Source organism: Hipposideros armiger, unplaced genomic scaffold, assembly GCF_001890085.2.
Source record: "Hipposideros armiger isolate ML-2016 unplaced genomic scaffold, ASM189008v1 scaffold_493, whole genome shotgun sequence".
In the NCBI taxonomy this organism is placed as follows: domain Eukaryota; kingdom Metazoa; phylum Chordata; class Mammalia; order Chiroptera; family Hipposideridae; genus Hipposideros; species Hipposideros armiger.
Window position 1 is genome coordinate 44,597 of NW_017731843.1, and position 14,914 is coordinate 59,510.

At 45.7% G+C, this 14,914-nt stretch overlaps 1 protein-coding gene across 1 annotated transcript in view; it reads left to right on the top strand.

Moving 5' to 3' along the window:
- Positions 1-1,004: 1,004 nt before the first annotated feature.
- LOC109395889 (xanthine dehydrogenase/oxidase-like) overlaps positions 1,005-14,914 on the top strand; it is a 14,432-nt gene continuing 522 nt past the window's right edge. The window contains exons 1-5 of the mRNA XM_019667279.1: positions 1,005-1,069; positions 9,347-9,404; positions 12,193-12,289; positions 13,751-13,859; positions 14,716-14,793. Coding sequence (XP_019522824.1) covers positions 1,028-1,069; positions 9,347-9,404; positions 12,193-12,289; positions 13,751-13,859; positions 14,716-14,793 — 384 coding nt within the window. The 5' untranslated portion in view covers positions 1,005-1,027. The remainder of the gene's footprint in view (positions 1,070-9,346; positions 9,405-12,192; positions 12,290-13,750; positions 13,860-14,715; positions 14,794-14,914) is intronic.

The following is a 14,914-nucleotide window of genomic DNA, read 5'->3' on the forward strand; positions in this document are numbered from 1 at the left end:
AGTCAACCAGAGGGAATGCTGGTGTGTGTGTGTGAGCTGGGAGGGGCAGTCAGGTGCTGAACTGTAGAGAGCCCATTGATGCTGCCCGGGTGGGCAGTGAGCATGTGTGTTCACACCAGCAGTTGATGAATACTGAATGGAAGTAGGCTTTCAGCTCCACGTCAGCTTGGCCTATGCTTAGGAGGTGTGAGCATTTTTATTTATTTAGTATTATGAAATATTTTTATGAGTTACTCTGACAACTTAAGAGCATATTCCTGAGAGACAGGAGTAAAGGAAAAGCCTCAAAAATGGTTTGTTATGGGGATTATTTTTGTTGTGTTGTTGAGAATGTATTAGCAACAATAATGAACATTTTGGTTCTTGGCAAATTTACAAGGAATTTCCAAAATATATCACGTGTTCCTCAGCCTTCTGCTCTTGGTGTCATTCGTATGCCCATCTACAGGATGAAAACAAGTGAGGTCTGAAGGTGCTAAGTGACTGGCTGTGTCAAATGGCAGGTTTTGCATCTGGATCACTGGGCACCACATCCTGTGACTTCCATATTCCTCCAGTCTGCAGGAGAACGAGCCCTTGTGTAAGTGCTGCTTCTGTGTTGCTGTAAATGTAAACAGTAAAATGACACGTGTAGAAATGCAGAATGTGAATCAGCTGTTCGGCCCTAACTCGCATAATGGCCCTTCCCCCTTCTCTGTCTTCAGCAAGTGGGAGGTATGAGGCAGGTTCCCCAGGGCAGTGCCTGACACGGAGGTTGATATCCTTGCTGATCCAGTGCCTTCCTCTGTGCTCTTTGACAAGCACAGATGTTGGGGGTGTTATTTGTTGCGAATGATTCCTTGATTTTGCAAACCACTGGCTTTTTCCAGGAGCTCTCCATTTCCCAAAACTCTAGCTGGTTCCTGCCCATGGGCTGACTTAATTTCATGTTTTAAGGAGGCGTATTTTTCAAGTTGCACAGCAGTTATAACTGCCAGTGCCTGTTGGGAGTGGGGTAACTGGAATTCAGGGACTCCAACTGGCGACAATGACAGCAGACAAGTTGGTTTTCTTTGTGAATGGCAGAAAGGTAAGTGGGGGCTGACATTTGCTTTGCTCTGGCTGCCCTGCTCCCAGGAAAGGGACGTGTGTCCTGTGGAAGAAGCCTGTTCTTGTTCTCTTTCTTTTGGGCTTTTTTTCCACTTGTTTTTCTTGCTTTATATATCTCTCCTTTCACAGGTGTGGTTGCCTTTTGGGTGACATTAAGGAAAGAACAACTTCTCAGGGCTGGTACATAACAAGTTACTCAAGGGGCAAAGGAGTAAGGAGGGCGGAAGTGAGAAGAGAGGTGGCTGTGGGCTCCCTCTCCCCTGCCAACGCTTGTAGAAGTACAGACACTGGCAGGAAGCTGAGAAAGGGGCACAGGGTTCCAGGTGAGACTGGAGGTCACCCACTACACTTCTGTGTTTCATCAAATATATCCTAAGGCTTTTGTTGTTTTCTTTACTGAGAGAAGGAAATGTTTTCTTGCTAATATCAAGATATAAAATGTACACAACGTTTTCTTCTGACACTTCATGTATGTAAATATAACAGCTAACTTGTGTGAGGACATATACTGACATCTTGTGGCAAACCCCATTTTTTTTCATAAAAGACATGCTATGCCTCTCCCTTAACTCTACATATAAATATTGCAAACCTCTTACTTTGATAAAAATGTACCACTTGGCTTAACTTCATTAGTGCCCCAGGGCCTAGAGGAAGTGGGGTGGGTTGGGCCAGAGGGAGACTTATGCCATGGGTGCCAGTTCTTGCAACACTGGAAGGATAAAGATCTTTGCAAATTCTAATGCAGGTACAGGGAGAGAGGGTGCAAACACATGACAAGGTCTCCATCCTCCACTTGCCCTCCTTACAATAGTGCTGACATGCTCACAGCTGCTTCAGCTCCCCAGTTGGGCATGAAAGGGAGAGTAAAAGGGTAGCCATAGTTGTGCGTTGTAAATGGCCATGTGGACCATATGAGTGATGAATGTACCCAGAGGGCAATTTTATTAGTTTTGCTCTATTGGCCAGTTTAAATGAGAAACAGGATGACTTTAGAGGTAACTTTCAAAAACTAAAATGTGTTTTGTAGGCTATATAGTGCTTAAATTGTCAGGGTGTGGTTGTGTGACTAGCAAGAAAATTCCATGAGCCATTGCAACATCCGTGCTCCAAAGACTGTTGGTTCTAGGAAGGGACATTTCAAGGTAAATCTGCCTTGGTGAAAGTTGTTTTCCCATGTATTTTATTTTTACTTTAGGAAAACAGTTTCAAGTTTTTGTTGCTATCATCACATCAAACCCTGCTACATCTGGAAGCTTCCAATACTGCCAGTTTCTGTGATAAATATTCATACTTGTAATTTGTAAACATGTAGCCTCTTGAGAAAGTGCTGGAAAGGTAGAGAGGCAATGCCAGGGGTGATGAGGTAAAGGCAGTACTGTAAAAACAAGACCTAGCAAGGAAACTCCAAGTCAAATTAAGGCATCTGTGAGTAAGTGTGTTCCTGTTTCTATTCCCAAGTTGTTCTAGACTTTTTATTACAGGATATTATGCCAAGAAGTTACCAAAGAAGCTGTTGGAACTTGGGGTAGTAAAGACCATGTAGGGTGTCAGATGGGTACTGGCTCACTCTTCAATGTGAGCCTTCTAGTCTTCCCATTTCTGACTGCTGTCTAGGAATCTGTCTTCACTAGCTGGGGTCCTGGAGAGGGTGTAAGATGCCAATGATCAAATATCCCCAGGGCCGGGCTGGCAGATTGGCGCGATGGTTAAGAACTCACTTGGGACGCCAGAGGGCCCCGGTTCGGATCCCACATATGAGGGCCAGTGACACTGCCCTCCACAGCTAAGATGCTGAACAACAGCTCAACCTGGAGCTGGGCTGCTGTGAGTCGCTGGCGAAGGCATACGCTGCAGCGCCTGTGGCAGTGGGTTGCCATGGGCTACCGTATGTAGCCAGCAGTCAGAGTGAGCGGCCGTCCAGAAGCCGGCGACTGATCTGCCTTGCACTGGAAGAGAGCAATGATGGTGCCAACTTGGGCTAGTGAAGCAACGTCCTCCACAACTAGACTGAAGAACAAAACGACAGCAACTTGTCTGTTCCCCTTCCCCCAATTCCCCAGCGCTGTTCCCATCCCCCAATTCCCCAATAAAAATCTTAAAAAAAAAATCCCCAGGGCCTTCTGTAGTGGTGAGGGGCTTGGTAACTATTGTTTTTCACATCTTCTTCTGAGTTCGAGTCAGAGTTGCAGTGAAATGGCTACCCAGGATTTTAGTATCACTGTAGTGATAGTCTTTTTGGAGGCTAGGATTCTTGCTTTCTGAGCAATCAGTCTCTGTTTAGTGGAGATTGTGGCATCTAGAGGATTCTGGGAAGATTCAGCATGTAGGGTACAGGTGAAAGTGTCCAACAGTGATTCCCCCAAAGAAGCGGTGTCAGTGAGTCAACACTCTTTCCCTCACTCACACGAGCAGCACTGAACGAGCTCTTCCCAGCCTGGAGCCTGTGGGACGTGTATGTGCTAGAGCAATACAACTCTACGATCAAGCAGTAGCCATTCAAGAGCCTATGAACTAGTTGGAGAGATGGATTATGAGTAGGCAATATAAAGTAATATATTGCAAAATGTATTTCACAGAAAACTATCTCCATTAGACACTCCTCTCAGATATTCTCAAACCACTCAGCCCAGCGTTGGCACAAAGTAGGGACCTAATTAATATGGATAGAATGAATGGATAAGTATTAAAAACCCTAAGAAATCCTCTAGTAAAAAAATTTAGTTTTTAAACTTTGTATTATAAAATTATTTTAAATTTACAAAAAAAAGTTGTAAGAAGAACACAAAGAAATATTATTAAATAGACTTTACCCACATTCGTCACCTGTTAACATTTTGCCACATTTGCTTTTTATTTTCTCAATCTCTCTTTCTCTCTCTCTCTCTCTTTCTCTCTCTCTTTCTCTCTCTCTCTCTCTCTCTCTCTATCTATCTATCTATCTATATATATATATATATATATGTATATATATCTCAGCTCAGCACTGCTGTAGCACTGGATCAATTATTGGGCAGATTACAATATGGCCAGCCATATTTATTATTTGGCATTCTTCTGCCAGGATCAACTTTCCCTTCTCTCCCATTTGTTTGTTTTTTTATTTACTAATTATCAGTTCAGACTCATGAATTTTAATTTTATTTAGTGGATTATAACCCATTTTGGCCAATATTTGTTTTGATGCTCAAGTATTAGCAGAGCAATCTGCTTAACCCAGTGTTTCTTAAGCTCACTTCCCCACAAAGCATCTTCCCTTTGGGATACACAACGGTGTCCTGTTGAGAGAGGGTTACATAGAATTTGCTGGGGCAAACGCTGCAGCCAAGTCGTAAGAGTGGCACAGCCATTCTCTGCAGGAATTCCAGGGAGGTGGACCACTTGAGCTGGGAAGATATGGAAAGCCTTTACTAGGGAAGTGTTTGGGGTCTTCCGATAAGTCAAAATGCAGGTGGCAGAGGAATAGAATGGTCAAAGGCTCAGGAACTGGGAGGTATGCAAAGTATTTTTACTGAAGTATGAAGATCAGCTTGGCAGGAAAGTAAGAGGGAAAGGCTAAAAATGAGGATTAGGGACACACAGAAAAGGGCCTTGAAAGACAGTCAAAGGAACTTGGATGCAACCTTGAATATGTCAAAGGTCACTGAAGGTAGTGAGCAGGGAACTTATGTGATATGATGGGAGCAGGGCTGCAGGGCAGGAGGAAGGCACAATTTGTGGGCAAGGTAGTAAGCCAAGAGACTCTAACTGCTGTCTACAAGAAAGATGACAGGGGGCTTTATTTTGTGCGTTTATGATTTCTTCTCCCAGAAAAAAGAAATAGCTCCTTGTGAAAACTTTGTAAACAAGACTTTGAATAAGGTGGACCTGTAAGGGGTAATAAAAAAAATTCATTTTATCTTTCAGTTTCATTTGAACTTTATTCAAGAGCTGAATTAAGGCCGTTTTGTGACCTCTTTGACTACTTTTGGTCAATAAAAAAGCCTATGGTCGAGACAACCAAAATAGAACAGTAGGTAAACGCTGTGCTTACCTTCTCTCACAACCGAATCAAAATCACAACTAATCTTCAAAACAACCATTATCGAGAATCACCTAAAATCAGGCTGAACTGAAGCCTTTCAACAAAGGATGCACAGAAGAAGCCACATCCAGATTGGTAGGAGGGGCAGAGGCATGTAATGGGCTGGTCCCACACCCGCATGTGACCATTAAAGATCGGTAGGGATATTTCAGCTGTGAAGGTCTCCCCCCCACACCAGGAGTGAGAGGTCCCAGCCCCACCCCAGCCCATGTTTCCAGCGCTGGGGAGAGATGTCCCCATATTTCTGGTTGTGAAAACCAATGGGGATTGTGACTGAGTAAGACTGAGTCCCGCTTCACTCCGAGGTGCTCCTCTTGAAGGGACTGTGTGCAAACTTACCCACCAATGGAATCACTTGCTCTGCTCTCCAGAGCTAAGGCAGTGGCTGAAGATGTGGCAGGGACATATGGTGGGATGGGGATTGGTGCAGAGGGTGGGAACTGAGTTGTCTGGATTGGGATGAGGGCTGGAGAGGCGGCTTTCTCCTGGACTGGGGAGGTGGCTTTCTCCTGGACTGAGACCTCCTTCTTCCCAGCATGTGGATGCAGTAGGCCGCCATATCTGAGTCTCTGGCATTTGTTCACCATGCCCTGGATATTGGAGACCTAGCCCCTGCCCAACTTTCGGGAACACCCAGGCAGATTTCAGTGGCTTTTTCATTCAGACCGCCTGCCTTGGCTGAAGCTGTAGATTTGCCCAGGGTCGTACAAAGGTTTGCAGAACCCAGACAAGCAGCATCTGACTTGAGTATGTCCTGTGCCCCTGGCTGAGCAGCCCTAAGCCAGCACTAGTGGCAGCCGGCCTTGGTTCATGGCTTGGCCTCTCAAGGTGCTTCCAAGCATAACACAGGTGGCACCCATCTGTGGATTTCTTTGTGGCTCCGGCCAGGTGGCCCTGGGTGAAGCAAGGGCTATGGCTGAACTTGACCTACAGCAGATCCCCTCCAAGGTAGTTCTGTGGCTGGCACCCCCAGTGGCCAGCTTCAAAATGAGCCAGAGCATTACCTAGGCACCTCCAAGTATGACACACCCAAGGGGTAGATTGGGCAGGCAGAATAGTCATGCTGAGGTGGATCCTGCTCTGTGGTGTCAGCCCCTGCACAGCAACTCTTCCACTATAGTCAAGGCCAGTCCTCACAACCAGTGAGCCCAAGGGTCAGTTCTTCCCATTGATGTGCAATTATCAACCAAGGCTCAACTACAAGAGGAGAGCACACACAACCCACATTAGGGACACTCCTGGAGCACGTGGCTCAGGTGTCCAGAAAGATTGTACCACTGGGCCCCACAGCACACCTGCTACATAAGGCCACTCTACTAAGAACAGAAAATATACCAGCCCTACCTAATACATAGAAGCAGTCACAGGGAGGCATCCAAAATGGGGAGACAAAGAAACATGTCCCCCAAAAAAGAACGGAATGAAGCTCCAGAAAAAGAACTAAGTGAAATGGAGAGAAGCAATCTGTCAGATGCAGAGTTCCAAACACTGGCTATAATGATGCTCATTGATCTCAGGAAGAACTTCAACAGAGAGATAGGAAGCATAAAAATAAAGATGGAAACCATGAAAAAGAACCAGCAGAAGTAAAGGATACAATAACAAAAATGAGGACTATATTACAGGGAATCAATAGTGACTAGATGAAGCAGAGGATCCAACCAGTGATGTAGAAGTTAAGGTAGCAGAAATCATCTAACCAGAACAGCAAAAAGAAAAGAGAATCCAAAACATTGAGGAGAGCTTAAGAGGCCCCTGGGACAATATCAAGCATACCAACATTCACATTATAGGGGTACCAGAAGGAGAAGAGAGGGAGCAAGGAATTGAAAACCTATTTGAAGAAATAATGACAGAAAACTTCCCTAACAAGCCCAGAGAGCACAGAGCGTCTGAAACAAGATAAGTCCAAAGAGGCCCAACACCAAGACATATCATAATTAAAATGCCAAAGTTTAAATACAAAGAGAGAATCTTAAAAGCAGCAAGAGAAAAGCAGTTACTTACCTACAAGGGAGCCCCCATAAGACTGGCAGACTGAGCACCACCATAAAACGGGCAGAAACTTTGCAAGCAAGAAAGGAGTGGAAGGAATATTCCAAGTGATGAAAAGCAATGACATGCAACCAAGATTATGCTATCCAGCAAAACTGTCATTTAGAATTGAAGGACAGATAAGGAGCTTCCCAGACAAGAAAAAGCTGAAGGAACTTATTGCCACCAAACCAGTATTACACGGAATCTTAGAGGGACTTCTTTAAGATGGGAGGGGAGTTAAGGATGGTGAAAGTGGAAGGGGTTAAGAAGTACAAGTTGGTTGTTACACGGTAGTCATGGGGATGCCAGATATAGCATAATGAATATAGTCAATAATATTGTAATAACTAGGTATGGTGTCAGATAGGTACTAGAGCAGGGTGACAGATGGGAACAGGGTTGGGGGCAGGATGAAAAAGGTGAAGATATTAAGAAATACAAATTGGTAATTAATATAGTATGGGAAATGTAATCAACAGTGTTGTAAAGATCATGTAAGGTGCCAGATGGGCACTGGACATATCGGGGGATCACATCATAGGCTGTGTCCAATATGATAGATACCTGAAGCTGAAGTAGAATAATATTGAATGTCAACTATAACTAAATATATAGGTATATATAGTCACGGAATGTGGAGTACAACATAAGGAAGATAGCCGATGGTATTGTAACAGCTATATAAGTTGTCAGAAGGGTAGCAGCTTGGGGGTGGGTTATCACTTCATCAAGATTTAAATGTCTAATTATTATGTTGCTTTATAGACCTGAAACTAATACAATTTTTCTTAAAAACCCTATGGTCTTTTCTAAGTTGTTTAACACAGTCTCAATTCAGGACAGAGAAGTGAGGGTAGCAAGAAAGTTCTCATTTAATTGTTGGTGGTGTAAGATGACTTCCCATCACTGGGAACATTCAGTTGCACCTCCACGACAGGGAAGGTGTGCATTCCTCAGGCCAGCTGCTGTCTCTCAACCTCAAGTTTTGGGAGGTCCACTCCACACAGAATCTGTTGGAGGTCCCACCAGTTGCTATAGTCAGTTTTAAACACCTCCAAGCCAGCTCTCNCAACCTCAAGTTTTGGGAGGTCCACTCCACACAGAATCTGTTGGAGGTCCCACCAGTTGCTATAGTCAGTTTTAAACACCTCCAAGCCCGCTCTCTCTCTCTCTCTCTCTCTCTCTCTCTCTCTCTCTCTCTCTCTCTCTCTCTCTCTCTCTCTGCCTACACTAGATCCATGGCCAACACTTTTCATCTTTTGTTCTCCCAAATTCTGGGAATGCACCCCCATCCTAACAGTGTCACTTCTTCAGCTTGTCTCATAAGCCTGTCTCTAGCTGTTTAGATATGCCAGACCACCACCTTTCCTGAACTGCCAAGGTCATATGTAGTACTGTGGAATCCCCTCACAAAGTGTGAGGTGTGAGGCACATACCTCCTTTCCCACCTTTAGGAAGATGTGGGACTCATAGTTCAGTTCTCTCTAAACAAACATTTATTACAAATTCTCTCCCCTTAATCAGCCAATCACCCAGACCCATTTACCCTTGGTCATGTGTGAGGAGAAGTGAAAAGATTTATCACAGATTTCCTTTGACAATTTACATTGGGAGCTAGAACTTCATTTTGTAGATAACCTTCTCCAGCTTATGGAGAATTCCATTTGTGGCCTTTGGTTTGAGATTGCCCCTCCATGTCTGACCTGGGTTAATGCTGTTGACTGTCATCTAGCCCGATGCAAACAATAGAGCCAGGCCCACAGCGTGGCTCTCTGCTCTCTGAGAGGTCCGCGTGCTGTCACTCTCAGCTGTCCCTGGAGCTCACAGGTGTGATCCAGCAGCTGGAAATGAGATGACATGTTCGATCTGAAGGGGGCTTGGCCTTGATTAGTACAGCATGGCAGGTGCAACACCGAAGCACTCTGGTGGGTCCCGAGCTGAGCACTAATGTAGAATTTTAGGATTGAAGGATGTCAGTGCACACAGAGTTTGGCTTATACTTTATGTGTTCATTCTTAGGGAATTATCAAGAAAAACGCTTTTGTTTTCATAAGATAATTTAGCCCACAAATTCTAGGGTAAGATAGTGGCTAAGTATACCTGTGATACATCTTTCTTTTGGTTTTGTTTTTATAGGTGGTGGAGAAGAATGCAGACCCAGAAACAACTCTTTTGGCCTACCTGCGGAGGAGCTGTATCCTGACTTTGGAGCGGCAGGGAGGGAGATGGGCAAGGGGCTCATTCTCTGGGTCACACGTCATTTTCTAGTGACTGGTGGGGAGGCTGTAAAGTGAGGAAGAAAGACCAGTGGCTTAGGGTTCTGGACACCTGTGTTTTGGTTGCAGCTCTCTCACACACCAGCTGTGGGACCCTAGGAAGTCACTTCAGCTTTCTGGCCTGAAATTCTAAGCCGTCAAATAAGATGGTTCTTGGTGTTCCTTAAGATCTCTTCCAGCTGAGGCTCTAGTAACACCGAGATTTAACCCTGGGCCTGTGGGACAGGCAGCTCCAACGGGCCCTCATGAGCCCTTAAGGTTCATGGTCATTCGCCTCAGCAGGAGCTGGGCCTTCCTCAGCCAATCTCTGCCTAATACACAAATGGGCTTCCTGGGGAAGCTTCTAGCTCTGTGAAAGTGGAGAGCAAGTCAGGGGAAGGTGTGCGTTTTGGGAGAGAGATGAGAAAGTATGTTGAGGCACCATCCATTGTGGAAATGGCAGCACTGGGAGGCATGGGGCAGGGACACCTGAGTGAAGAGCCCGGTACCTTTTGTTTTTTCAGATTTGGAAAGTATTCTGAGTCCCTGGCAGAAAAACAATAGCGAAAATATAATAGGAGCTAATATTTAATGAACACTTACTATATACAGGTGGAGTTCAAGGTGATTGGTGCTGGTTATCTCACTGTCCCCTCAGCACCCCTTTGTCAGAGGAGGAAGTGAGGCCTGCACATGTTACAGGGACCTGCTTCTCGCTCATGTACTTTGGGCAAACATTGGCAGAGCTTAGACGAAGCCTGGAGCCATGCTCTTAACTTTCCACCTGTACTGGAATCTTTCCAGGGGTTTGTTTTCAGCACAGGGCTTATCCTGACCTCTGTCAACAAACCCCTCTTGCTCCCAGAGGCAGGAATACGCAGTGGCTCATTCCAGTGACATAGTTTGGACAACAAAAAAGATTGTTTGAAGATTACAGAAGTGAGCCTGGAATCCATGTGTCTTTGGATTCCTCTGGTTCAGTCACTTCTTACCAGATAGTGGCTGGCTGTAGTGGACTTTGTGCTGGATTTTTTCCTGGGTGGGGCAAGTCTGGAGTTTCAAAGCACATGATCCTAGTGACTTCTTTAGATTACTGACATCAATTTTTGGTTATGATAAAGTTTTGAAAGCCCTAAAGTCTCAGAAAGTCCTGATTATAGGTATTGTCTAGTTTAAAGGTCAACTTTGAAACGAAACCCAAAGCTGAAAGTTGGTACATAGATAGAGGGTGTCAAAAAAATGAATACACATTTTAAGACAGGAAAAAAATGTATAAAAATTGTAATACTCAATATATACTGATAACAAAAGATGAATACAAGTCATGTATATACAGTTTTTGACACCTCGGTATTAAAATCTTGTGGCTTGTTGCTGCTCATTTGTGGGAGTTCCAAGTAAGATAGAAGACTCTAGCCTTCACTTTGACCCTGGCTTCCAGAAAGATCCCTAGGCTAGAAGAAGATCTTGCTAGACTCTGGGCTGCTACCATTGGTCTTCACATGCCCTTAGAGTTGTCTGAAATGCTGATAACTGCATTGACCCTGACTAGTGGAAAGAATAACTTAGGACACAGAAAGCGCTCCCCAGATGTGTTTTGAAAGAGGCAGGAGCATGGTGAAAGTGGAGCCCCCACATCTGGGGTCAGATCACTGTGTTTGGCCCCTAACTCTCAGGGTGATTGTTAGCTTTCAGGGCTCATGTTACCTCTGGGGTCTCTGGGGTTTTTGTTGTTGTTGTTTATTTGTTTCTCTTTTTTAATTTATGGAGAAACAGTAGTTTCTGACCAAATTGCTAACTAAATTATGGTGAAGAATCCATGGGTATACTTGCTTTCCATGTATAAGATGCTATATCATTGTTAGTTATTACTTTCACCTCAAAAAGGAGGGAAGTGACCAGGAGACAATAAGCTCAGCTCCCTTTATCCTCAGTAGGTAACTAGATGGCTTAGAGGCCTGCAGGTCTGAGGGAAAAGCAACAGTGGAACCTGTGTATGTTAGGAAAAGGGGCAAGCATGATATTTCTCTAGAATAGCCTATTACTTGGGTATTTTTACAAATGCAAAGTATCATATTATTATATCTGCAAGTATGTGTAAGACAGGACTCTAATATTGGTCCTCAACCTTAAAACTATCTTCATTTTAATTTCCATTCACATACCCTATGGGTTGGATATTCAAAAGTCCTGGTTTAGACTTCATTTGGGTTCCCAGACTTCATCAGCCCCCAAGGTTCAAGGTGAAAAGCCTGGACTCAGCAAATCCCAGAAAGATGGATGTCTCACTCTGGTCTGAGTGGCTTCATTGCAACCCAGCCAGGTGGATGTGAGGCCTGCCCCACATGCTCAGACTTTGAGGTGCCAGATTCACCTGCCCAGGGAGATCATGGGGTTGGGGACCTCTCATGACGAGAAGACCCAAGAAAGGTCTCCAGGACTCATGTTCCCGTCCTAGAACTCAAGTCTCAGGGGATTACACTTGGGTGTTGTTTGTTGGGACTCTGATGCCTTTCTCCTTCAGGGTAGTGGAGATGGCCCCATTCCCTGTCTCCCCAGGGTGCAGTGCAGCCTCTCTGGATGACGAAGCCATGTGAGTCTGCTGCCTCGCTGAGCCTGCGTGTGGCCATGGATGGCTCTACCATCACAGCTCTACCCACACGTTTCCCAGCGGCTCAGCCAAGATTTTTTCTCTGAGTTCGTGTTCCTTAACCCCTGGCCATACAGTGGGGCTGAGTGGGACCAAGCTGGGCTGTGGAGTAGGAGGCTGTGGTGCTTGCACCGTGATGGTTTCCAAGTATGATCATCTCCAGAACAAGATCGTGTATCCTTTGCCTGCTGGCTCAATGCTCATATGAGGACTATGATTCAAGGGTTAGTTGTGAGTGATAAGTGAGTGTGTGAGTGAGTGTGTGCGCATACAAACACACACACGCGCGCACATGCATACACACAAGTTGTGCGTGGGTGCACATGACCTTTCTAAAATCCACAGTCATTGGGCTGTCCAAATGGCTCAGTTGGTTAAGAGCTCCCTCAAGAGTGCAAGCTCTCAGCAACAGAGTCACCAGTTTGATTCCCACATGGGCCCGAGCTAAGCTGCCGCTGAGCTGCCAACATGTGGCAGGATGGCTCCACTAAAAAAAATGAACAAATAATAAAATAAAATGAAATAAAATAAAACAAAATCCACACTCATTTCACATCCCATGGAAACCTTGAACAGGTCTCAGTTTCTTCGAGGAGAAGAAAGTCCAGTGTCTTTGCTTAGCACCTGGAGCCCTTCACAATATGCCTCACCTTTCCTCTCCACTTTTCTTTCTCTTCATGGGCCCAGCACTCAATTCATGCAGAGACAATTGTGAGCAACTAACACACCATGCGCACTCACTTCTCCATCTTTTCATAAGCTGTTTCTCAAGGCTTCTTGAATATCCTTCCTTCTAGGACTTTCCTACATGGCTAACTGCTACTAGCTCTTTAAGACTGGGCAAAATATCACCTCCTTCAGGAAGCCTTCCTTGATCTACCAAGATTGGGTTAGGTGCCCTTAGTCCCATAGTGCCCTGTGCACAGTCCTCCAGAAGCACTTATCATTAGATGTTTAAATTGCATCTTCACACTGGCTTCTGTTTTCCTGGGTTGATCACTAGCTATTAAAGAACAGAGATCTCGGTCTTATTCACATTTACTTATCAGCCGGTCCCAGGAGTGCCTGGCATATGGTTGGCACTAAGTCACTGATGTTGGTTGTATAAGTGAATGAGTGATGAATAAAAGAATGGAAGTGAGCAAGCTCTACCTGAGGAGAATGATGTATCGTGTTCCCTGAGGATTTTGCCCCTCAGAGGATTGGGAGAAATAAAGGAGGATAAAAGCAGGGAATCAAAAGTGCCAGGAGGTCCTGAAATTAAAGAGCCTAAGGAAGGACCTTGCAGACAGAGGAGCACACATTGGGCCTGGAACCTGTCAGAAACATCCTCTTGACTCAGCCTCCAAGACCGAGCTGAGTAAGTGGTGGCCCTGGATCCCTTGCTTCAGCTTGGAGGTCTAGGGTGCGCTGATGACGCCTGACCCATAGGACCCTAGAGGGGCTCAGGCGTCACTTGGGGGGGAGACCTTCTTTTGACCCTACCCAGAGTCTTGGGTGGAGGGGTAAGAACACCTGCAGAAGGGACAAGAATATAATGTAGAGTGAAGAGAAATGATATACAGCATCACAAAGTCTGTCACGATTTCTGATGACCTGAGTGGACAATGGAATGACCTTAATCTGGGGTTGCAGCCACTTTTCTGTCAATGCCTGCCTGACCCCCATCTGCTCTTTGCACCACGTTGCCGTGACGACTGTGGAAGGAATAGGAAGCACCAAGTCGAGGCTGCATCCTGTGCAGGTAACCAGAGCAAAGAGAGCTCATGACAAGGCTGCAGACTTGCATTGGGTTGTTGGGCTGAGTGTTACTGCCTGCGCAAGGAGACCTGTGGCCTGGCCACCTCCCATCTCCTCCAGGGTGAGGGGCTGTGAGGCAGAAAGAGGAGGCACCCAACTCTAAAGCTCCCTCTTGTGTCTAGGGTTGATGTAACCCCAAGGGAACCAAGAGGTCAGTTGGATCTGATGGCTGGACTGCCCAGCTGCACCAGAACTAGAGGGAGGGGCGTGGGTGAATTTCCTCACCTTGCCCCCAAGTGTGCTTAGGAAGCCCAATGCCTCCCTAGATTCAAGATTCCAAATGCTCCTTGCCCCTTGATAAAAGCCCACCCATTCCCTGCTCCATCAAATGGTAATTTCATTGCACCTCTCACCTCCCTCCTGCAGATAAACAAATGTGTGCTGCTAGGCCTCCATCCTCATTCCAGTGGAGGTTAGCAAGGGCTCAATAAGAGAACAGACACATGTGAGTGTCTGACCAAGGCTTTCTCCATGATGGTATCAGGCCACCTGGGAATGGATTGAAATTGGGATAGCTCTTGGGAAGAGTGGGGGGTAATCTGGGAAGTTTTGTGGAGAGAATCAGGATGCTCTGAGGCAAAGTGGAATGGATTATACATGGGAGCAGAGCATGGTGGGAAGGAAAGCCCATTGTTCCCCGCGCATTTTGTTTGGGCAAACAGGCATGGGGTGGGGGTGCTTTGGGAGATTGCAACCCCAGAAGGTGCCAGAGCTGGGCCCAGGTCTTTATCCTCCCTTGAGCATTTGGAGAGACCTGCCATTCAGAGCACGCCTTGTAAGGTTCCGTGGGCACCTTACAGGGACGTGGGAGCCAGAGCCTCCAGTTGAGCAAGCTGATTACACTCCTTGAGAGGAGCATCTTGGAGCAGTTAAGCGAGGTGAGAGCAGGGTGGGGTGGTATTGCTTCACCTCTATGGCTTTGTTTCTCAGGAAGGAAAAGTGAAAATTACTAAACTTGTCCAACCTGCAGGAGATGTGAGAAGGGTAATTAGGGTATTT